We start from the raw sequence: 26265 nt of genomic DNA, 5'->3' as shown, positions 1-26265 counted from the left end.
CCAACAAATTACATTTCCCTTACAACCATGGTGGCCAAAATTTGTGATAAAGTTATATAAAGTAGATGGTTAAAACATCTGGTGGAGAACAATATACTAAATCTGAGACAATTCAATTTTAGACAAGAAAGATCATGTACCAAAAATTTGATCTGTTTTTTACTCAAGACTACTGGATATAATACAGGAAAGAGATGGATGGACTGATTATGCCTTCCTAGATCTACAAAAAGCTTTTGACAAAATCCCTCAAAAAAATCTATGAAGAAAACTGGAAACTATAGGAGGGATACTAGGTAAGCTACTGAAATGGATGGACTTTTTGCATGGAAGAAAAATGAGAGCATTGCTCAGAGAGAAAAGTTCTACTTGAGAAGAGGTGATTAGTGGAGTTCCACAAGGAGTATTGGCTCCAATAATGTTTGCTATTTATGTGAATGACATGGATGAGGGTATGGAATATTACATGTGTTTCTTTGCAGATGATGCAAAATTGTTAATGAGAGTACTGAAACGGACTGTGACTCACTGCAGAGATATTTGAACAGGGTTTGGGAATGGAGTCAGAGGTGGGAAGTGGACTTCAATACTAAGAAATGTCACATAATGGAATTTGGAAAAAGTAAAAAAAGATCAGGACAACATAAAATTGGTGCAAAGGAAGTAAAAAGTGGAATCTGAAAAAGACCTGGGAGTAATCATCACAAAAGATATGTCCCCTGACAAACATATAAACAAAATTGTTGGCAAAACCTATAACTTGCTAAGATAAATAAAAGTGGTTTTTACCTACTTGGATGAAGAAATTGTAAAGAAAATACTAGTCAACTGATATGGCCAAAAATGGAGTATGCAGTAACACTATGGTCACCCAGTACTAAAAAGAATATAAGGAAGATTGAGAGAATCCAGAAAGCAACTACGAAGATGGCCCCAACACTATCAAAACTGTTATATGACAACAGATTGTCAAAACTAGAATTACCTACTCTGGAACAAAGAAGAGAAAGAGGTGACTTGTTGACCATCTACAGAATTATGAAAGGTATAGAAGGAAAGTAATATATACCTTGGAGATTCTATCAATATCCTGACCTCCAATCTCCACTCCACTCTCTTGTAAGAAATATCGAGAGTGCTTCATACAATTTGAACAATGGTGCTACTGCTATAGACTTCAACAAAGCCAGTATTCAAAATGGCCTTCCAAAATTTATTGATATATATACTCATATATACATATCTGAACATGTGTATATGAAAGAAGGAATTTGAGATAAAATATTTTGTCATGATTGGTATGATCTTTTGGTAGTACTATGATAAAAAGATTCTCCCTGCAGTACTTAATGATAGAATGCCAAATGTTTGTTTCGAATTGCAGATGAAATATTTGCCCTTTTTTTTCACCACTCCTGAATCATAATCATAATTCACCTTAAGAACACTAATTTATTGGTAGTGAATTATCCTCCTTAAAATTAATGTTTCTCTTTTTTTTTTTTTTTTTTTTTTTTTTTTCCTTTTTTTCTTGCAAGCAACAAAAGACCCAGGCAGGTGAGTAATGAATACAAGATGTTGACATTTAAAGAGATGTTTGTAATATCCAGGAATTTATTGTTTTTTCTCATGGAATCTGAGTGGTTGACATTCCTTGCCTACTTCACTAAGCTTGACTTTTGCAATGCACTTCATTAGCGATATCCAGGAAAGACTTACGACTGGTCAGGTGTAGTTTGCAACTGGCACATGTCCCACTCTGATGCTGATGACATCATATTAATATTCATGACACCATAGGGATATTAGATGCCTTTGCTTCTAGGACCAATGGGTTTGATTATTTGAAAGACCACTGTAACAAGAGATTTGTAGCGTTGGAAGCTGAATGATAAAATACATTTGAAAGGCAGATCTCAGTCACTATTATTGTACGGCATAAGACTATACCAGGTTCCTGCTCTTTTGAACGCTCTGTGATGGTGTTATTGGTAGCATGGTTGCCAAGCATTCTGATGGACTACGGATTGAGGCTCATGAAGGCTGGTTCATATATATATATATATATATATATATATATATATATATATATATATATATATATATATTTGTACAACACTGAATGGGTCCCAGTGATTAGAGATACATTTTAACAACCATAATGCACTTTAATTCTAAGCCATCAAAGGCTGACATGCAGAAATTGAAATGCGGTACTGCCAAGGACTCGAACCCAGCATCCTCATGACAAGTGCAGTAGTGACTTACCAACTAGGCTATCAAGAGAGGTATAAGTTGAGCGCAATTTTTCTTATATATTTGTATGCTCGATTTACATACACATGAAATTTTGCTTTCAACCCATCTCCATTATGATAGTACAATTGGAAGTATACAAATGTGGGAAAGTATTTGTACAATACTGAATGGGTCACCAGAGCGCACCACTGTCTGGGTTAGTTTCGTGCCACCCACCACACCCCAGTGCCCACACTGTTCAGTCTCACATGTGCCATGTTTGTGTTTGTCTCCGCTCAGTTCAGCTACATTCATCATGCCCAAAGTTAATAAACGGAAACGTGTTGTGCTTACACTTAGGCAGAAGGTGGACATTTGCAAACGTTTAGAGAAAGGGGAAAACAGAAAAATACTCATGAATGAATTTGGCATAGGCTCATCAACCATATACGATATTAAGGCCCAATCGAAAAAATTACGTGAGTTTATGAAGGGGACAGATACCCCAAAAGCTGCTGAAAACCGATACACTGTATGTTGGCGAGTGAGGTGGTGACGCCACAATCATGTGATGCTTTGTTTATGTTACGGTATGTGATACTATATGTTAACTGACATTAATAGTGAGTTTAGGGGGTGATTGTAGATACATTTCTGTACCCCTTCACTTACTTTAGCAACCCCTTCAAGTATCCAGAATTTTCGAGTATCTGGCATGCCTTTGGTCCCAGTGATGCCGGATAAGAGAGCTTTTACTGTAATACAAATCAAATCAAATCAAATAATACCAATACATTTAGAAAGGTTGCAATAAAGCCGTAAGACATCTGGTCACTGGACATAATCCCCATGTTATGTAGGTGCTGTCCTGAGGCAACTCCTTTTTGGTGCATAGTTTGCTGTGTATTCTGCCCATCTTATGTCCCCAACTTTTTGGTTAAGTTAGCTTTGGTGTCGATGTACAAATTTTCAACTTCCTCCTTTTTTTATAGATCTTTTTCCATCACTTCCACTTGTCAGTTGAGCAAGTGTCCATCATCACTGTCTAACACAATGATGGGCCACGTGGACCAAGAAGGATATTTGCCCAACTGGCAACAAGCAGAAGTGGAGGGAAAAGATCTATCAAGAAGGAGGAAGGCAGTTGAAGGTTTGTTCATAGCTACCAAAGCTAACATCAACCAAAAAGGGGACACAAAATGGATGGAGATCACAGCAATATATGCAGCAATAAGGAGCTGCCCCAGGACATCACCTATATAACAGGGAGATTATGTCCAGTGACCAGATGTCCTACGGCTTTGTAACCTTTCTGAATGCATTACTATGATTTGATTTGTATTTGAACCAATTTTATTTTATTTGTATTGTTTTGAACTGATTTGATTTGACCAAGTTCTATGTTATTTTATTCACTAAACTTTATCATTATTCTTATTCATATTCTTATATTTTTTATATTTTATTTTATTTATTCATTTTTTATCTTTATATTTCTACATTCTTATCTTCTATCTTTACTATTATTTATTTTTCATTTTATATAATTTTTGACAAATTTTTTTTGACAACTTTTAGATTCCACACAACACCATTTGACATCACACTAGACATACCACATCTGTTTCTGTTAATCAATTTGTTATATGCCTGAATCAGATATGTGATTCATTATGTATTTGAGTCGGTTATGTAATTCATGATGCTTACAAACCAACCATGAATCCCACTCCCAAGAAGGGACGTGGACTTGGCTCCCTATGCATACTGCCAGCTTCATCCCAGAATTACATTCCTCTGAGAACAGGTGTGGCCTTTGGATATCCCCACTGACTGCTTGGACACGATGGTCCTCCACCAAGGTTGTTTTTATGAGAAGAAAGTGAGACAGTGAACTGGGTTGCGAGCCATTTATGCATGTTCTTTCACTCTGTCAGTGCTACCATGGAGATGCAGAGGAAAATGTATGTGGCATTTACCCAATCACCTCCGTCTGACGCCTGGTGGTAACAATTTATTGGTCAATTTGACCTCTAGGCTTCTTCTGGTTGTCATCAGAATTTTATTCAGTTGTAAGGGAATGTTCCATTCATTGAAAGGAAAATCAACTTTGGACAAGAGAGCACAACTCTGAGGGTTGCCAGATAATACTGATAAAGAGACACATTTTATGGGTTTGAGGAAATCCCATCTCATTACTACTGATTGTGAACAAACTAATTTGATCCCTGATGGATTGCAGCCATGAAAGCATGTCTTTGGTTGTTTTGTATTTATTACATATTTATCTGCACTAGTTTTCCAATAGCAAGAAATTTTCAGTCAATAAAGTTGGACTGATGCAACAATAATGATAACCTGTCTTTAGATATTCACAATAGAAGAGGAAGTAAGGGAATGAGATGTACTTTCAGATTAGATGGTAAAAGATATGGTCAGTACTTAATGATTTGGCAAGAGTCCTGCATATAAGAAGCCCATTGTTCGATCACAAAGGCAACTGATGACTGCTGCTTAGCACAGCCATCCCAGAATGCAGGGGATGGTGGTTTCAACAGTATCTAAACAAAAATTACTGCACATTTGTTCTTTATACTGATTTTCATTTGATATTGAATTTCAAATCAAAATATAATTTGTGTGCTACTCTGTTTTACAGTTTGTGAATTATCATATTGATATGAATGTATACAAAGATATAAGCATACGCACATATGCAGAACATAGATACATATATATACATACATATACCAAAGGCTTTTTCCCCCTCACATATATATACAGTCTGAAATTTTGAATCTGACTTTTGTCTCACATCCGACAGGTCGAGATGACCATGGGTCGGGATGGATCTGGGTGTACAAGATCTCTATTGTCGTGTGGATCATCTTTGGATTGGGCTATCTTGTCATGATCATTGGCTTTATCCAGAAGGCTATCAAATCGAAAAAGGTGAGGAACAAATTACCATCAATCTTTTTTTTTATTTTTTAGTTATTTTTTCCAGTTTATTCTTCTTTCATCAACCAGTCTCTATATGGATTGAGAGGTTCTCTGCCAACAGTTTTGAAATTGAGTCCATTGCAGTTTATGTTGAGGTGAAAGTGGCTGGGAAGTGTTTAACCTTTTCACTGTTCAAGGGGGGTTTCCTTCAACTGAATAAAACCACTTGGCGACAGTCAAGACAGCCATACAAGTTAGAAATTACAGTGAAAATGTTAGACTTGAAATCAATGGTTATGAGTAAGTATTGAGTGTCACATTATACAGTTGGAGGAGTGATTCCAAGGTATAATATCATCATTTTTCTAAACCACATATAAATGTGGAATCTTAGACAGCAAGTAAGAGTAAACTAAAAATAAGTTTTAAAAAGTAGATGAAGTATCTATTAAGAAAGTGATGAAATAATTTTTTTTAAAAAGTAGATGAACTCTATTAGGAAAGTGGTGAAATGCCTTGTACTAATTTATAATAGAAAAGCAAAAAGTGTTCCCATGAGGTGACCACCAAGTAAAACCTAGATGATCAGCACTGTTCATACGATTGGACTTGTTTTCTTCTCAGTACATAGATTATTTATGTACTGATGTACGTCTAAGCGGAACAGGCCGCAACCACTCTTGCAAGACAGTTAAGATGTCATAATTCAGGATATTTGTGGCGGCCGTGGCATCAAAACAAAGTGAGAAGTTTTCCATTTCTCAATGGAATGAATTCTATTGGGAACCATGCATGCTGCTCCACTAGATGCAGTGATGCAGTTGGCTGGTTTATTTTTCTCTTGCAACTCTTGTGTTTGAAATGATGCTGAAAAGCTAGTAAAACCTCACATGCACCTATATTTTCTCATAAAATGAACAGTTTTGTTGCATGCAGGGAAGAGTTGTATAACCAGGTTACCATAATAAAAAATTCTCGCAAAGGGAAGTCTTGATAATATGACTTGCAAGCAGTGTGCCACTTTCGGGAAGTAATGCTGGTGCACATTGAACTTTCTCATCCCCCATCTCCAGTACGTAAATGCACACATGAACATGCTTGAATGCACACACACACAAGCATACATACGTGCACATACACACATAAACATATGCACACATATGTGCATACACAAAATGAAAGAAATAAAGGTAACACATAAAGAAATAAGAAACCAAATAGAAAACCTAGATGTCAGGAAATTGCATGGACCAGATGGAATTGCAAATTGGATACGGAGTGTATAGACAAACTAGCAGACAAATTATACAAGATAACAGACTTCTCACTCAAAGAAGGAAAGGTACTGCAAGATTGGAAAGATGCAAACATACATACACATATACCAAAGGCTTTTTCCCCTTACACGGAGGGTAGCCAAAAAGAAAAAGGCATAGAAACCACTCCCACCCACTCCATTCCCTACATATTCCACTCCTCTCCACCCTCCTCCCTCCCTCCCATCTTGGCACATCCTGGATGACGGGTCATCCCTGCATCCTGTCCACTGCCCTGGGTCAGAAGCATTGTCGCAAGACACAGCACATACACAGCAAGGCCGCTTCATAAATTCGGCGACCCCTCCTTCTCCATCCCCTCATGCAGAAAAGGAGAAGACGGGGAGAAAATCCTTCGGGCTGTGTCAAATTAATTTTATACACATTTTCTCACCCCCATCCCCCACCCACTCCCCCTCATGCATCACAGCATCATCCATACACAACCCTTCTCCATTCACCCTTATTTTCTGTCCTCTCCCGTCCTTCCTCAACAGACATTCCTCTCCTTTGTAATGTCCCTTTCACCCCATCCATCCATCTCATCCTAGGACGCCCCCTCATATTCACTCCTTCCACCTCTGCATTCCACACTTCTTTAACTAATCTTTCTTCACTCATTCCTTCCATATGTCCAAACCATCCTAATACTCTTTCATCAACCCTATCCCCTAGCTCCCTTTCCACCCCTGTTCTCCTCCTCACCTCCTCATTTTTCATATTATCTATCCTAGTGACTCCTATCATACTTCTCAGACACCTCATCTCAAACACATTCAAACTCCTCTCTTCCTCTCTTATGTTCCATGTTCCTGCCCTGTAAAGTGATGTTGGCACAATCACTCCTTCATATATCTTCCTCTACAGATGTCTATTTCTTGTTATACTTTTTAATCCACCAAGGCATTTACTTGCTTCTCTCAATCTACATTCTACCTCCACCCCCACTCCTCCCTTTCCTGCCACATTCGCACCCAAGTATCTAAAACTATCCACTTTCTCCAGTGTCTCACCCTTAATGCTCACTTCCAGCCTGCTGTCACTCTCTCCCCTTGTACATCTCATCACCTTACTTTTGCCCACATTTGTCTTCAACTTCCTTCTTTCACACACCTTCTCAAACTCTGTCACTAACTTCCTCAATCCCTCCTTTGATCCTGCTACAAGCACAGTGTCGTCAGCAAACAACAACTGGCTTATTTCCCACTTTTCTCCATTTTCTTTAACTTTCTCCAATCCCTGACCCACTACCCTTGCATTCACCTCTCGCACCACCCCATCCATGTATAGATTTAACAGCCAGGGCAACATAACACATTCCTGACCTCAAACCATTCACTCTCTCCATTTCTAATCCTAACACAAGCTCTACTACTCTCGTAAAAGCTCTTGACTGCTCTTAACAGCTTTCCTCCTATCCCATATATCTGTAATACCTCCCACAGTGCCTTCCTGTCTACCCTGTCATAAACCTTTTCCAGATCCATAAAAGCCCAAAAAACATCCCTACCTTTTGCTATAGCTTTCTCACATATCTGTCTTACCACAAAAATCTGATCTACACAACCCCTACCTGTTCTAAAACCACACTGTTCCTCACCAATTACTCCCTCTGTTCCTCCCATAGGCCTTCCCAACTACACTCAACAAGCTGATCCCTCCGAAACTACTACACTCACACTTGTCCCCCTTTCCCTTGTAAAGCAAAACTATACAGGCACTCCTCCAGTCCTCCGACACTCTACCCTCTCTTAAACAAACATTAAATAACCTCACCAGCCAGTCCACCATCACTGTAACCTCCTTTTTTTAGACATTCTGCATGGCATCCATTCAACCTAGGTGCCTTACCTGCTCTCATCATCTTAACAGCTGCTTCCACTTCATCTTTCCCTATTTCTCCTCCATTTTACTCACTCATCACTCTCATTTTCTTAGCGTTTCCCACTGCAACTACCTTTCCCTCCCTATCCTCCTTCACATTTAGCAACTCCTCTCACTGCCTTCTCTTCCATTATCATCTCTCCATCTGCACCTTTTACCTTTTCTTCTCTACTTGATTTGCCTTCTCTTCCTCTTTTAATTTCTTTCTAAAACATCTTTTTATTATTTTCAAAATTTTGTCATACTCTTACCCCACTTCACATCTGCTCTCCTCTTTGCTTCCTTTATCTTATGCTTTACTTTCCTTCTCTTTACTTTGTACCTCTCGTACGATTCGCTCATCCTAATTTGTAGCCAAGTAAAGTAAAGGCATGCAAACATAGTACCAATATATAAAGGAGGAAATAAAGAAGATCCTACAAACTTCAGACCTGAATTCCTTACAAGCACAGTAGCAAAAATATGTGAAAAAGTCATCAGAAACAGATGGACCAAATACTTGGAAGAAAATGAAATAGTAAACCCTAAACAATTTGGCTTTAGAAATGGAAGGTCGTGTACCACAAACTTAATATGCTTTTACTCAAGATTAATTGAGAAAATACAAGAAAGATGGCTGGGCAGATTGTGCTTTCTTGGACTTGCAGAAGGCATTTGACAAAGTACCACATAAAAATTTAATAAGAAAAATTGAAATAATAGGAGGAATACAAGGTAAGCTACTGGAATGGATGAAGGATTTCTTAGTTGGGAGAAAAATGAGAGTGGTACTTAGAGACAAAAATTTGAACTGAGAAGATGTGAAGAGTGCCATCCTGCAAGGCTCTGTATTGGCTCCTTTAATGTTTGCCATATATATAAATGATATGGATGAGGGAGTAAAGTGTTACATGAACTTCTTTGCTGATGATGCCAAACTACTCAAGAGAGTAATAACAGAAGAAGATTGCAGATTACTACAAGAAGACCTAGACAAAATATGGGAATGGAGTCAGAGATGTGAGATGAACTTCAACATTAAGAAATGTAGCATAATGGAATTTGGAAAAAGTAAAAGTTATCGGGTCAATATAAAATTGGAAACAAGGAAGTCAAAAAAGTTTATTCATAAGGGACCTGGGAGTGATCATCTCAAGTAACTTGACACCTGATAAACATGTCAATAAATTATTTGGAGGGACTTTTAACTTATTAAGATCAATGAAAGTGGACTTCGACTACATGGATGAAGAAATGGTTAAAAAAATAGTGGTTACACTAATAAGACCTAAACTAGAATATGATGCAACACTATGGACACCTAGGACAAAAAGAGAACACATGAAAATTAGAATCCAAAGAGCAGCAACAAAAATGGCACCTACACTATCAAATCTGACATATGAACAAAGATTGGAGAAACTACATCTATCAACACTGGAACAGAGAAGAGAAAAGTGATTTGTTGACTATTTGCAGAATTATGAAAGGGATGGAAATTCTCAATAGAGACGACTTATTAAAATGGGAGAGAAGAGAAACAGGACATGAAAAGAAGCTAAAGAAGGACAGTTACAGAAGAGACCTGAAAAAGAATAGCTTCCCACACAGAGTGATTGATGTCTGGAACAAACTAAATGGAGAAACAGTGAGTGCCAAAACTATACACAATTTTAAGAATAAACTGGATGCAGAGAGATATGAAAACAGGTCACTACGAGCATAGCTCTCATCCCATAAAATACAACTAGGTAAATACAAGAGTACACATACATACACACACATGGATTATATAATCATTGGATGAAAAATAGAGATGAAAATCATGGGGGAGGAGTCATGTTTCTGGCCAAGAAAAACTTAAATGTGATGAAGGTTACAGAGGGTAAAAACAGTGTGGAAATGATCATGATAAAAGTTAAAGATAGAGACATGAAAAGTTTAAAGTTTGTAGTGATTTATGTGCTCCCAAAAACAGGCTCTTGGAAAGAGGACAAGCATTCAAAAATTTTAGAAGACACAAGGCATTTATTAATCAAGATGCTGAAGGATGGAGGTAACCTGGTACTTATGGGAGATTTTAATTGCAAAGAAATCTGTTGGGAAGAGATGACAGTGAAAAGTGGAGATATAGGAAAATGAATTACCATATTTTTCAGACCATAAGGCGCTTCGTACCATAAGGCGCACCCGTAATTTGCTATTCCCCATCCTTACATAAGGCGCGCCTGACCATAAGGCGCACCTGGTCTTGTCATCGGATAATCATGCATATGTAAGTGCATTCAGAACTGAACATTTTCGTTGTTGAATGAGAAAAATCGGTTGGGATTTAGCAAAATCAGACCACCTCCATGGACAGTCTGCCCTGCCAATACCCCTAAAAAACAACATAAACACGTTTCGGGAATTGTGGGGAATAAAACCAACATTAGCAGTTTTGTTCCCGGAATTCTCTATTCACTTAAAAACACAAGATTTATTACAAATGAAGGTAAATTTTTAGTTTTGACCATGGGCACAATATAGCAATAGAAAATTAATTTTTGATTTTGTAAATTATAATTTATCAACATAATATGCAATTTTGTGAGAGGAAATAAAAAAACAAAAAAGATGCTAAAACAGATTTCGTAAGTAACGAAGTCCTGTCGGACGAATAGTACGCCATGTTTGTTATGATAGATGCCAACGTCGAAGAAATGAAAGGATGATAAATTCGTCTAACCTAACCTAACCTAACCTGTGTTTAATAAATCATTACCAGCAAATTAAATGTTATCCGGCTCGTCCTCGTTGTCGTGATTGTGTGAGACGTTGGCGGGCTTTTCAACCATTCTCTCAGCTTGTGGGGTATACAAAGTTCTTGCAGCTTGAAGGAATGCATGTATCTCTGCTCCATAACATTCCTTCAAGGAAATGTACCTGGCGAGGTACTGTCGGAAGTACCGAGGCCGTCAATTGACAGACGACAAGATGGCTTCCCGATCCTATGCTACCGACTTCGTTCATTAGCATATTTGCTTGTAGCAAGGTATTTTTTATTTTCATTTCCGGCCACAAAATTGCATATTACGTTGATACATTTTAATTTACAAAATTAATGATTAATTTTCTATTGCTATATTGTGCCCATGGTCGAAACTAAAAAAATACCCAAATGACTATAGTCGGAATGGAGCGAGACTAGACCAATACAAAATGGCTGTCTGTGTTGTGGACGCTATCATGTAGCCATGATAGCATGAATGAATGCAGTGGCATGGACTTGAAAATTGTCGAAGTTTTCGTAATTTTCTTGTCAAGATACATGCATCTTGGTTATAACTTGGTTGTAACTTTTTCTAGGCCTATGCACTGTCGCTGTCAGCAGGCTAGCTACGAAATGTGTCAAAATAGTACGTCACTGTCCGAGGCATTTTTTTGCACTGAAGCCACACATAAGGCGCACTACTCGATTTTGGCCGATTTTAAGAATTTTGCCTGCGCCTTATGGTCCCAAAAATACGGTACTTGACATGACCATAGAACATGCAATGACACAATGGGTAAAAGAAAATACCAGATATAGACGTAATGAAGAACTGTCGAGACTAGATTTAATATTTACAACGGAACCTAAAATTGTGGGTAAAATTGAATACAAGACACAATTTGGGAAGTGATCACATATTAATAGAATTTGAACTAAAGGAGGAATTATATATAGAGAGAAATGAGATATACAGAAAAAGAAGACTGATATACAACAAAACAGACTTAGGGAAACTTAAGAAATTCTATCAAAATGCGGGTTGGAAAAAATTCTACAATGAAGAGATACAAATGGAAGAGAAATTGATGATTTTGATGGTAATTTGTAATGAAGGAGTGGATAGATATGTACCAAGACATAAACAGGAAAAGGTGTATAATAAGTGTTGGTTCAACAGAAGATGCAGTGAGGCAAGAGATAGAAGAGAGAAAGCTTGGAAAAAAAATAAATAGGCAAATAAACATCAACCAAAGAATTGAATATGTAAAAGTGTGCAGAGAGAAAAAAAGAAACTACAAAAAAGACATCATAGAAAAATGTAAAGATCAACCCAAACTATCCTTTAGATATGTGAATGGTAAACTTAAAAATAAATAGGAAATGATGAAACTACATCATGGAAATATATAGTACACAGAAAATTTAGAAATGGCTGAATTAATGAACAATCACTTCAAGTTGGTTTTCACTAGAGAAAAAATACAGCATTGGGATGAAGGGAACAGAGTGCGATTCCTCCCATGAGGGAAATAACACAAAAAAAAAAAGTAATGGATCAGTTAACTAACCTTGATGTCAGGAAATCACATGGCCCAGATGGAATAGCAGACTGGATACTAAAAGAATGTAAAGAATTAATAGACAAAATATGTAACATAATAAGCTGCTCACTAAAAGAAGGAAAAATACCAAAAGACTGGAAAATGCCAATATTGAACCAACATATAAAGGAGGAAACAAAGAAGATCCAACAAATCACAGACCTGTTTCCCTTACAAGCATTGTAACCAAAATTTTTGAAAATGTTACTAAGAATAGATGTTTAACACCTGAAAGAAAACAATATAATAAATCTGAGACAATTTGGATTGAAACAGGGAAGATCATGTGCCACAAACTTAATCTGTTTCTACTCAAGACTAAGGGGTGCTGGAGGGCCTCGGGCCAGCACCCTAAGGTTTGGGTCTTTTAATGTGCGTGGATGTGGTACAGATGAGAGTAAAAGGGAAGAGATAGGTAGTATGTTTGTGAGAAGAAAGATGGATGTGTTGGCTTTGAGTGAAACTAAGTTGAAAGGGAAGGGTGAGTGTAAGTTTGGGAGTGTAAGTGGGAGGTTATCAGGAGTGAAGAGAGGGCGAGGGAGGGAAGGGGTGGCTATTCTAGTAAGTGAGTAGATAGGTAAACGTGTAGTGGAGTGGAAGGAGGTTTCCTCAAGGATAATGTGGATGAAGGTGAAACTGGGAAAGGAGATGTGGGTCCTTGTAAGTGCATATGGGCCTGGCAGTGAGAAGAGCATGGAAGAAAGGGAGGCCTTTTGGATAGATTTAAATGAGTGCATAGAGGGTTTAGGAAGAAATGTCAATGTAATAGTACTGGGAGACCTTAATGCTAGGGTGGGAAATGGTCCAATCGATGGAGTGGTTGGGAAGTGTGGAGTTCCAGGAAAGAATCGTAGTGGAGAGTTGATGGTGGAAATGTGTCTAGAAAGAGAGTTGATGATAGCAAATACAGTGTTTCGGAAGAAAGTCAAGCATAAGTACACATGGGAGAGGGTGGTGGAGGGAAGGGTGGTAGATAGAGCGCTAATGGATTATGTAGTGGTAAATAGGATTATGATAGGAAGAGTTAACCCCTTCCATACGGTGCCGCACACGTAAGCGTCATGGGGAGCGAGTGTATTCGCGAGGCTACCATATCGGCGTCTTGATTATATTTATTGTAGTCGCCCCTCCATAATGACATTCTTTCTAATTCTTTTGTAATCGCATTTTCTATGGTTATCAAAATTCACGGGTGAAGAGAGAACGATCGATATAAGCGGTGACTATATTTTATGATGCGAGTATTATTATGACACGTCGTACGGCTGGCATTGGCTGCTGCCACCGAGATCTAAGTCCATGACGCCTACGTGTGCGGCACCGTATGGAAGGGGTTAAGGATGTACATGTGCTAAGGGGAGAGGGTGGGGGAATATCAGATCATTTTTTGGTGGAAGGTAAGCTGAGAGTGGAGGATAGATGGAGAAGGAGGAAAGGGACAAAAGATAGGGAGGTTCTTAGAGTGAACTCCTTGAATGAAAAGGAAAAGGAGAAGGAGTACGAAAAGAAGCTGAAGGAGGAGTGGGAGGGAGTAAAGGATAGAGCAGAGATGGGTGTGGAGGAGGAATGGGGATGGTTCAAGGAGGGAGTCTTAAAGTGTGCAAGGATGGTGTGTGGAACAAGAAGGACAGGGGGAAATAGAAGAAAGGGTAGTGAATGGTGGGATGAGGAAACAAAGAAGGTTGTAGAAGAGAAGAAGCGAGCTTTCACAGATTGGTTACAAAAGAGGACAGGGGAGTCATATGAGACGTACAAAGAAAAGAAAAGAGAAGTAAAGCAAAAGGTAAAGGAGGCAAAGAGGAGAGCAGATGTGAAATGGGGTAGGAGTATGACAGAAAATTTTGAAAGTAATAAAAAGATGTTTTGGAAAGAAATTAAGAGAGGAAGAGGAGGCGAATCAAGTAGGGAAGAAAAGGTAAAAGGAACAGATGGAGAGATGATAATGGAAGAGGTGGCAGTGAGGGGAAGATGGGCAGAATATTTTAGGGAGTTGCTGAATGTGAAGGAGGATAGGGAAGGAAAGATAGCTGCAGTGGGAAATGCGAAGAAAATGAGAGTGATGAGTGAGGAGAATGGAGGAGAAATAAGGAAGGATGAGGTGAAGGCAGTTGTAAAGATGATGAAAGCAGGTAAGGCACCTGGTCTGGATGGATGTCATGCAGAATGTCTGAAAAAGGGAGGTTCAGTGATGGTGGACTGGTTGGTGAGGTTATTTAATGTTTGCTGGAGAGAGGGTAGAGTACCGGAGGACTGGAGTAGTGCCTGTATAGTTCCTCTTTACAAGGGAAAAGGGGACAAGTGTGAATGTAGTAATTTCAGAGGGATTAGCCTGTTGAGTGTAGTAGGGAAGGCTTATGGGAGGATCTTAATTGAGAGGATTAGGAGAGGAACAGAAGGAGTAATTGGTGAGGAACAGTGTGGATTTAGGACGGGTAGAGGTTGTGTAGATCAGATCTTTGTGGTAAGACAGATATGTGAGAAAGCTATAGGAAAGGGGAAGGATGTTTTTTGGGCTTTTATGGATCTGGAAAAAGCTTATGATAGGGTAGACAGAAAGGCACTGTGGGAGGTTATGCAGATTTATGGAATAGGAGGAAAGCTTCTGGGAGCTGTCAAGAGTTTTTATGAGAGTAGTAGAGCATGTGTTAGGATTAGAAATGGAGAGAGTGAGTGGTTTGAAGTAAAGATGGGACTTCGTCAAGGATGCGTTATGTCGCCCTGGCTGTTCAACTTATACATGGATGGGGTGGTGCGAGAAGTGAATGCTAGGGTAGTGAGTCAGGGATTGGAGATGGTTAAAGAAAATGGAGAAAAGTGGGAGGTGAGCCAGCTGTTGTTTGCGGACAACACTGCGCTTGTGGCAGGGTCAGAGGAGGGATTGAGGAAGCTGGTGGCAGAGTTTGTGAGAGTATGTGATAGAAGAAAGCTAAAGATAAATGTGGGTAAAAGTAAGGTGATGAGATGTACAAGGGGTGAAAGTGGCAGTAGACTGGAAGTGAACATTAAGGGAGAGCGACTGGAGGAAGTGGATAGTTTTAGATACTTGGGTGCAAGTGTAGCAGGAAAAGGTGGAGTGAAGGTGGAGGTAGAATGTAGATTGAGAGAAGCGAGTAAATGCCTTGGTGGTTTAAAGAGTGTAATGAGGAATAGACATTTGGGAATGGATGCAAAGAGGAGACTGTATGAAGGAGTGATTGTGCCAACAGCACTGTATGGGGCAGAAACGTGGAACATAAGAGAGGAAGAGAGAAGGAGTTTGAATGTGTTTGAGATGAGGTGTCTGAGAAGTATGGTGGGGGTTACTAGGCTGGATAGAGTGAGAAATGAGGAGGTGAGGAGGAGAACAGGGGTGAAAAAGGATTTGGGAGATAGGGTTGATGAAAGAATATTAGGATGGTTTGGACACATGGAAAGAATGAGTGAAGAAAGACTAGTAAAAGAGGTATGGAAGGCAGATGTGGAGGGAGTGAACATGAGGGGACGTCCTAGGATGAGGTGGATGGATGGGGTGAAGGGGGCTTTGGGGAAGAGGGGAATGTCTGTTGAGGAAGGAAGGGAGAGGACAGAAGACAGAGGTGAGTGGAGAATGGTTGTATATGGATGATGTTGTGACTGCATGAGGAGGAATGGGCGGGGGGGTGGGGGTGGGGGGGTAGTATGTGTGAGTAAATTTTGACGCAGCCCGAAGGGATTTCTCCCCATTCCTCGCCTTATATGCAAAGGGGGACGGAGAGGGGGGGTCGCCGATTAAATGAAGCGGCCTTGCTGTGGATGTGCTGTGTCTTGCGACGCTGCTTCTGACCCAGGGCGGTGGGCAGGGTGCAGGGATGACCCGTCATCCAGGAGGTGCTCAGATGAGAGGAAGGGTGTGGAGGGTATTTAGGGATGAAATGGGTGGGGGTGTTTTTGTGCCTTTCCCTTTTTGGCTACCTCCCTTGGAAGGGGGAAAAAGCCTTGGTATATGTATGTATGTATGTACTCAAGACTAATAGATATAATGCAAGAAAGGGATGTATGGGCTGATTGTGCTTTCCTAGACTTACAGAAAGGCTTCAACAAAGTGCCACATAAAAATTTATTAAAATACTGGAAAACGTAGGAGGGATACAAAGTAAACTACTAAACTGGCTGGAGGATTTTTGGCATGGAAAGAAAATGAGGGTAGTGCTCAGAGAAAAGGAGTTCAGCTTGGGAGGAGGTGATTAGTGGAGTTCCACAGGGATCAATATTGGCTCCAATAATGTTTGCTATATATGTGAATAACATGAATGAAGATGTGGAATGTTACATGAGCTTCTTTGCAGATGATGCTAAATTGCTGAGGAAAGTGAATACTGAAATGGATTGTGAATCACTGCAGAAAGACCTAAACAATGTTTGGAAATTGAGTCAGAAGTGGGAAGTAGACTTCAGCATCTAGAAATGTAGCATAATGGAACTTGGAAAATGTAAAAAGAATATCAGGACAATATAAAATCGGAACAAAGGAAGTAAAGAAAATGGAATTTGAAAAAGACCTGGGAGTAATCATCACAAACAACATGTCCTCTGATAAACAGATAAACAAAATTGTCGGATAATCCTACAACTCTCTAAGATCAATAAAGGTGGCTTTTACTTATTTGAACAAAGAAATTATAAAAAAAAAAAAAAATACTAGTCACACTAATAAAACCTAGACTAGAGTACGCTGCAACACTATGGTCACCCAGTACCAAAAAGAATATAAAGGTTGAAAGAATCCAGAGAGCAACTACAAAAATGGCCCCAACATTTTCAAACCTGTCACATGAGGAGAGATTATCAAAATTGAATTTACTGACTCTGGAACAAAGAAGAGAAAAAGGTGACCTTCTGACCATCTACAGAATCATGAAAGGCAGTGAAGTCCTTGATGGAGAGGACTTACTAAATTGGGATAAGAGAAATACAAGGGGGCACGAAAAGAAACTAAAAAAGGATAGTTATAGAAGAAACCAGAAAAAAAGCTTTCCCACAGAGAGGTGGATGTCTGAAACAAACTGGATGAAACAATAGTGTGTGGAAAAAACATACATTAATTTAAGAGCAAACTAGACACAGTGAGATACAAAGATGAGACACCACAATCATAGCTCCCCTTCCTGTAAGATACAACTCTAAGATAATAACAAGCAAACTCCCCACATGAGTGAGTTTACAACAACACAAAAATAAATATCAGAACACCTATCAAAACTTGACGTCAGAAAATCACATGGCCCGGATGGTATTGCAAATTGGATTCTAAAAGAATGCAAAGAAGAACTAATGGACAAAATACACAACATAATAAATAGCTCACTCAAAGAAGGAAAGATACCTAAAGACTGAAAAAATGCTAACATTGTACCAATATATAAAGGAGGAAACAAGGAAGAACCCACCAACTATAGGCCAGTATCACTAACAAGCACTGTAGCCAAAATTTGTGAGAAAATCATCAAGAATAGATGGGTAAAACATATGAAAGACAACAACATAATAAACCCAAGACAATTTGGGTTCAGACAAGGAAGATCATGTACCACAAACTTAATATGTTTCTACTCAAGATTAATAGACATAGTGCAAGAAAGGAATGGATGGGCTGACTTTGCCTTCCTGGACTTACAAAAAGCTTTTGACAAAGTACCACACAAAAAATTATTAAAGAAACTGGAACATATAGGATTGATACAAGGAACCTACTAAAATGGATGGAGCTTCCTGATTGGTAGAAAGATGAGAGTAGTGCTCAGAAAAAAATATTCAGATTGGAAAGAGGAGTACCGCAAGGATCTGTACTAGCTCCAATGATGTTTCCTATTTATGTGAATGACATGGATGAGGATGTGAAATGTTACATGAGCTTCTTTGCTGACGATGCCAAACTGTTAATGAAAGTAAAAACTTAAGAGGATTGCAAATCACTGCAGGAAGACCTGAATAAGGTATGGAACTGGAGTCAGAAATGGGAGGTGGACTTCAATATTAAGAAGTGTAGCATAATGGAGTTTGGTAAAAGCAAAAACAGAATATCAGGACAATATAAAAGCAGAACCAAGGAGGTAAAGAAGGAGGGATCTAAAAAAGATCTGGGTGTAATCATCTCAAATGACTTGTCCTATGACAAACAGATAAACAAAATTGTTGGAGAATCCTACAACTTGCTAAGATCAATAAAAGTGGCATTTACATATTTGGACGAAGAAATTATTAAAAAAAAATTTGGTCATACTGATAAGGCCTAGACTAGAATATGCAGCGACATTGTGGTCACCCAGTACCAAAAAGAATATAAAGAAAATAGAGAGAATCCAGAGAGCAGTAACAAAAATGGCACCTGCACTTGCAAACTTGTCGTATGAGGAGAGATTGGCTAAACTAGATTTACCAACTCTGGAGGAAAGAAGAGAGGTGACCTACTGACCATCTACAGAATCATGAAAGGCACAGAAATACTTGATAGAGAGGACTTGTTAAACTGGGACAGGAGAAGCACAAGAGGACATGGAAAAAAAAAAAAAAAAAAAACAGCTACAGAAGAGATCTGAAAAAAAAAGTTTTCCACATAGAGTTTTGGACACTTGGAACCTGGACAAGGAAATAGTGTGTGCAAAAAAACATTCATGAGTTTAAGAGCAAACTAGACACTGCGAGATACAAAGGCGGGACACCATGAGCGTAACTCCCCTTCCTGCAAAATACAACTAGGTAAATACAACTAGGTAAATAAATACACACACTGTGAGTCATTACAGAGTGATCTGAACAAAGTCTCAGAGTGGAGCAAGAATTCAACATCAAGAAATGCAGTGTAATCGAATTTGGGAAAAGCAAGAAGAGAATATCAGGACAGTATAGAATTGACAAAAAAGAAGTAAGTAAATTCTGAAAGGGACCTAGGAGTAATCATTACCAAAGACATGTTGCCAGATAAACATATAAAAAAATAGTCAAAGAAACATACAATTTGTTGAGATCAATAAAGGTGGCTTTTAAATACCTGGATAAGGAAATGATAAAAAAAAAATATTACAAACACTGATAAGGCCAAAACTGGAATATGCAGCACTGATATGGTCTCCCAGTACAAAAAAGAATATAAGGAAATTAGAAAGAATACAAAGAGCAATGACAAAAATGGCCCCAACACTTTCAAACTTAACATATGAACAAAGACTGGCCAAACTGGAATTGCCAACCCTGAAACAAAGAAGAGAATGAGGGGACATACTAACCATCTATAGGAATATGAAAGGAAAGGAATGCCTTGATAGAGAAGACTTATTAAAGTGGGACAGAGAAAAAACAAGAGGACACGCAATGAAACTCAAAGACAGCTACAGAAGAGACCTGAAAAAGAACACCTTCCTACACAGAGTAATAGATATCTGGAACAAATTGGATGAAAAAATGGTTTGTGGAAACACAATACAAGAATTTAACCCCTTCTATATGATGATGCCTACGTAGGCGTCATGAGGAGCAAGTGTCTGCGATGCCGATGTCTGCGTCTTGATTACATATATCGTAGTTGTACCTGCGTGACCCCCATACTCTGTAAACTGGCTTCATCATATTTTCTATGGTTATCAAAATTCACAGGTGAAAGAGAACGAGCAATACAGCGGTAACTTTATTTTTTATAATGCGAGTATTATGACGCAACATCGCACGTCTGGCAGCTAATGCTGCCCGCAAGATTTTGGCCCGGAATGAAGGGGTTAAGAACAAACTTGATCTTGTGAGATACAAAAATGGGTCACCATGAGCATAGCTCCCCTTCCTTTAAAATATAACTAGGTAAATACAGAGAGGGAGGGAGGGAGAGGGAGAAAGAAATAATAATGATAATGATAATTGTTGCCTCACGTTTCTCGGACTGGAAACCCACAGCCCCACAGTGGCTGGTAATGGTCCTCGGACCTTCACACAATCTCTACAAAGGAACTTTGGGCTGTTATCTATGTTGTATTAATGTAGGAGTCTTTCTAATTCTATGTCACTGGCTGAAAGCAGTAGAAGAGAAATTGGTTGTCAGTTCTCTATGTGTGAAAAGGTGTAAGAAATACAGTTAAAGTTGATAGAAAGATATCTTGGGCTCAGTCCAGAGATTGTCAACCCCTCAGGGCTACACCACCGAATGGAGATTGAAAGATTTTGAAAATGGGCAGCTCTACTGTCCATTTGGCAAGATCTTCATAGGCAGGTATGATGAGGAATTAGAAGTATTGGACTTGATATCATTAAAAGAAGGAAAAAGTGGGTAACTGAATAGTAATGTTCAGGCCAAGGAGTAGATAAAACTGACAGATCTCTTGGTTTGTGTTAACCTTTTATAGCTGACACAGACTTCTGACAATCACTAAACAAGGAACTATATTTTTATCCTATCCACAGGTAAAAACAGTGGAGAGGAAGTTTGCGAGAGCACTTCGTCGCCAGGCAAACAAGTTCAACCAGAACCTTCCCCGAGAACTCAAACTCATGAGGAAGCTCCTCAATGCCATCACATTGATGCAGGTAGGTTGTCAACAGTTTCCTCATCAGCAGGTGTTGGGTTGTTCAGGTTTGAGGTGTTTTGCCTTTGTAATGGCACACCTCTATATGTGATAGCCTATTCATTTCCCTGTCTATAATGTGCTTCATTTTTGTTTTGTTTACTTTGTTTTCATCATATTCAGTTTATTCCATTCGCTTCCTTCATCATCTTTTCTCGTTTTCTTCACAATTTGTATAGTTTTTTCCTTTTCATCTTCTTTGTTTACTCTTTCAAATACAACTTTTCCTGTAACTTGATCTTCATTATTAATGTCTCCTTTCAATTCTTTTATCTTAATTTTCCCTTCGACTCAGAGATATGTTTTAAGATATCGGAACGGGCCAGAAAATGTCATAGGGTAGTGTCCTCCTCATGACTCGCTGTGATGGTGTACTCTCTCTCTCTCTCTAAAAAAAAAAAAAAAAAAAAAAAAAAAAAAAAAAAAAAAAAAAAAAAAAAAAAAAAAAAAAAAAAAAAAAAAAAAAAAAAAAAAAAAAAAAAAAAAAAAAAAAAATCGCAGTTTGCACGCCGTCAGTGATTTTGGAGGTTAAGAACACTGCAAAGATTGTGTAGTCCTAAGACAAAGCCTTTTAATTCATCTTGTTCTTCATTTAATTCATATCTTTATTTGTTTTGCTTTTTTCTGACAAATTCTTTTTATGCTCTATCTTATCACAAGGGTTTTATAGCTGTGGTTATCACCTTTGTTTTACTTTTGATGTAACAAACATGGCTGTCATGCATGCCAAGGATAACTTTAGGTGCCTTGACAACCTATTCTAGTATAATCACCATCTAAGAGTCAACTTAAGTCTGAAGAGATGAAGCATTATTTTTTTATGAAAGCATTACTGTGGTTGGCCAACACCCTTGGGACATATATTTTACATTGTTTATATTGCAACTACGAGGTGCCTCCAATATCAATCCTAGGTTTTTTGAGTATAGCAGCATAAACGTTCTTGAAAAGAGATCAGAAGTCAGCTGAGGTAAGCTGGCTACAACATGTACTTGACTGCAATAATGTAAATAAAAGTAATTGTTGCCACAAATTTCACTAACTGGAAATAAGCAGCCTTGCAGTAACCAGCAGTGATTCAAGAACTCTCCCATCGAACTAACAGGAGAAAAATTTTGGTTTGTTGTCTGCACTGTATTGGTGTAGAACACTTTCTGTGTGCCAGATGATGGAAGCTCTTGCCAATAGTCAGCTCTCATTATGTAGTAAAAATGGAAGTTATACAGTTAAGGTTTTATTATACAGTTAAGTTGATAGAGATCTTAGGCCTGGTCTGAACACCGAGTGTCTACCATATTTTCCGGCATATAGTGCGTGACTTTTTTCCGTTGGAAGGGCCTAAAAATGGGGGGTGCGCGTTATCCGGTGGTGCGCATTATCTACGGCCTACGATAAAAATTCTGCGGCTGTGTGTGTAATTTTTTTCACAACAACGTGACGATGTTGGCCGTCACAAAGTCGGGACAGCACACTTCTCCGTGACGTTCCGTAAGAACAAGAAGAACAGCCATGGTGACATGAAAGAATATGTCAGCATGGGCTCCATATATAAATATTTGGTATAGGTAGGTATCTATCGAATCTTATTTTTCATGTTTAAATAGGCCTAAACACCATGAAACATGATCAATATTCATGATATTTGCCCATGTTCACAGCATCCTAGTTTGAATTTTTATGTTGGCTTTGTTGCTTCACTATATGGTACAAATTCCGTTGCGGCCGTTCATAAACTCGTGTCAAACACCTGACTACAATACCCTCTTTCGGGAGTTATATTAACTAAACGTCACCTCGATGAGAGACTGTCCTATTTCACCACTGTCATTGCAGGTTCAAAGCTAAAACGAAACAGTCTGTAGTTTGTTTCAGTATTAAATAAAAAATGGTAAAGACAAATTATTTCCTCAAGGTATAAATTGAACATTTTCTGTAAAAATCCCGAAATTTTTCTGTATATTTTACTTTCAATAAACTTTTTTTTAGATCATATTTCCTACAAACTATTTAAGCTACAAAGTAATAAGGGACGAACGCACAACATGAGTCATATACCGGTACATGTAGTTCCGACTTTTTCTTAGTTGTGTCCTGATTGATGCCTAAACTGACACTTAATTTAGTGACAAATCAACAGTTTCCCCAGCGGTGGCTCTAGCCAATGAAAAATACTTCTCCATGTAACCTTGTTCACATGATATAAATACCGAGGTAAAACTGCGTTATAGACAAATGCGATCGGGCATGTGCGTTATACGTCGGTGCGCGCCATCTGTGTACTGAGATAACGAAGTGCATGGGTGCGCATTATAACCCGATGCGCATTTTAAGCCGGAAAATACGTTGCATGTTTTGAAGTTAGGGAGATGGTTCTCCAAGACATCCAGCTTGCACAACTTCCACTTTCAGGTACCTGGCATTAGTCCATGTACTTTTGAGTATATGTCCCCTGAAAAATATATACAGTGAGTCCTCCTTATACGGTAATTCTTTATCTGGTAAATTCACAGTTACGGTATTTGGTAATTACTACCCTCAATTCTATTTATGATAAGAAAAATTCACAGATACAGTACCCGCTCGTGTTTTGTTTACATCATACCGTAGTGCCACCACGCCGTCCAGCCACCACAACAATCAGTCTCTTCCCGCGTTTCCCTTTGAACACAAGTTAAATCCTTACGGTGTGTTTGTGGATATTATTATCACAACACACAGTGACGCACCCATAATGGCCACAAAATGTTCTGCAGACACTACTGGAGTTGAAAAGGCAAAGCGAAAGAGGAATAGTCTAACATTGGAGGTAAAATTAGATATTTTGAAGAGGAAAGAGCAGGGAGAAGGTACGTCTGCCCACTCAACAAAAGATGAGTAAGGGCTGAGATCCCTACTGTCCCTTAGCCTTGGGAGGGACATCATCTGATAGAATACGTGGTGAGTGAAAGGTAAATAAAAACATTTTCTGTTTATTTCTTTTGCACAGTACTTTACATTTTCTTATGTGACTATTTTCATGTATTTTCATGTCTGTAGGGGTGACTTTCAATGTGCTGGAACACATATCCTATTATTACATGTTATAATGTGTTCAGTATATGGTAATTTCAATTTGCGGTAAGATTTTCAGGAATGCATATGTACCGTATAATGAGGACTTACTGTACCCTGTAATATGTTACTTTAAAATGTAAAACACACTCACACACACATGTTTGCTATGGGTGAAGGAGTGGAATGTTGAATGAACTTTGCAGATGACGGAAAAATACTAAAGAAAGTAAGTACAGAGAAAGATTGTGAATCATTACAGATAGACCTAGACAGAATCTGGAAATAGAGTCAAAAGTGGAAAGTGAATTTTAATATCAAGAAGTGTATTATAATGGAGTTTGGAAAAAGTAAAAATAGAATATCGAGAAATTATAAAATTGGTGAAGAAGAAAAAAAGTGAGTTTGGAAAAAGACCTAGGAGTAATAATCAGCAAAGACATGTCACCGGACAAACATATCAATAAAATAGTCGGAGAAACCTTCAACCCACTAAGGTCAATGAAAGTGGCATTTGACTATTTGGATGAGGAAATGATTCAGAAAATATTAGTTACACTAATAAGACCAAAACTGGATTATGCTGCAACAGTATGGACACCCAATACTAAAAAGAATATAAATAAATTAGAAAGAATACGAAGAGTAATGACAAAGATGGCACCAACACTCCAAATTAACATATGAACAAAGGTTATCCAAATTGGAACTACAAACTCTGGAACAAAGAAGAGAGAGGAGATCTACCATTTATTACAAAGGATTACAAAGGCAAAGCATGCCGACAGGAGACCTTTTGATCCATATCTAGGTCGGATGAAAAAAAAAAAAAAAAAAAAAAAAAAAAAAAAAAAAAAAAAAAATGATAATACAATTGACCTATAACTAATAATAAATGAAATCAGACAGACAATAGCTTGTTAATGAGTGATGGACTTTTGAAATCATGAAATCATGAAAGGAATGGAAATCCTAGATAGAGATGATTTATTAAAATGGGACAATGGAAAAACAAGAGAAATTCAAAAAATATAATTATAGAAGAGATGTAAAAAAGAATAGCTTTCCACACGGAGTGGTGGATACCTGGAATGAATTAGATAAGGCAACAGTGTGTACAAACACTATTCAAGAATTTAAGAACAAACTTGATGCTAAAAGATACAAAGACAGGTAACCACGAGCATAGCTCCCCTCCCATATAATATAACTAGGTAAAACTAAGTAGATACTATTTGGATGAGGAAATGGTCAAGAAAATATTAGTTACACTAATAAGACCAAAATTGGAGTATGCTGCAACACTATGGACACCCAGTACTAAAAAGAATATAAATTAGAAAGACTACAAAGAGCAATGACAAAGATGGCACCAACACTCCCCAAATTGACCCACGACCAAAGATTGTCCGAATTGGAACTACCAACCCTGGAACAAAGAAGAGAAAGAGGAGATCTGACTATAGAATCATGAAATGAATGGAATTCCTTGATAGAGATGATTTATTAAAGTGGGACAATAGAAAAACAAGAGGACATAAAAAGAAACTCAAAAAGGATTATTATAGAAGAGATCTGGAAAAGAATAGCTTCTCACACAGAGTGGTGGATACCTGGAATAAATTAGAGAAGGCAACAATGCGTGTAAATAGTATTCAAGAATTTAAGTACAAACAGATGTTGAAAGATATAAAGATGGGTCACTACAAGCATAGCTCTCTTCCCATATAATACAACTAGGTAAATACACATACGAACCACCAAGCAGTCAATCAGCTAGACCTCCAAAGGCTACCAAACAAGACAAAAATTCACAAAAGTGCAAGGAGAGTAGGAGGCCTGGTTTGTATTGATTGGGAGGGGGAGCACTTCTGGTTGCCCAAATTTATCTAAAACAGTGCTAGTACTGTCTATCAAGAGAAAATGCAATGAAA

General features: G+C 38.3%; 2 protein-coding genes across 4 annotated transcripts in view; one reads left to right on the top strand and one right to left on the bottom strand.

The window, feature by feature from the left end:
• LOC143038150 (uncharacterized) overlaps positions 1-2553 on the bottom strand; it is a 322262-nt gene extending 319709 nt beyond the window's left edge. The window contains exons 1-2 of the mRNA XM_076207169.1: positions 2424-2553; positions 1720-1765 (exon numbers count right to left, since the gene is read on the bottom strand). Coding sequence (XP_076063284.1) covers positions 1720-1765; positions 2424-2553 — 176 coding nt within the window. The remainder of the gene's footprint in view (positions 1-1719; positions 1766-2423) is intronic.
• LOC143038106 (open rectifier potassium channel protein 1-like) overlaps positions 1-26265 on the top strand; it is a 333381-nt gene that overhangs the window by 237216 nt on the left and 69900 nt on the right. For all 3 annotated transcript variants that reach the window (XM_076207093.1, XM_076207092.1, XM_076207094.1), the window contains 2 exons: positions 5063-5190; positions 21120-21242. In XM_076207093.1, the coding sequence (XP_076063208.1) occupies positions 5063-5190; positions 21120-21242 (251 nt within the window). The remainder of the gene's footprint in view (positions 1-5062; positions 5191-21119; positions 21243-26265) is intronic.

Source organism: Oratosquilla oratoria, chromosome 23 (genome assembly GCF_046742065.1).
Source record: "Oratosquilla oratoria isolate Oo_2021 chromosome 23, ASM4674206v1, whole genome shotgun sequence".
NCBI lineage: Eukaryota > Metazoa > Arthropoda > Malacostraca > Stomatopoda > Squillidae > Oratosquilla > Oratosquilla oratoria.
This window is presented reverse-complemented; position numbering and strand designations above follow the sequence as displayed.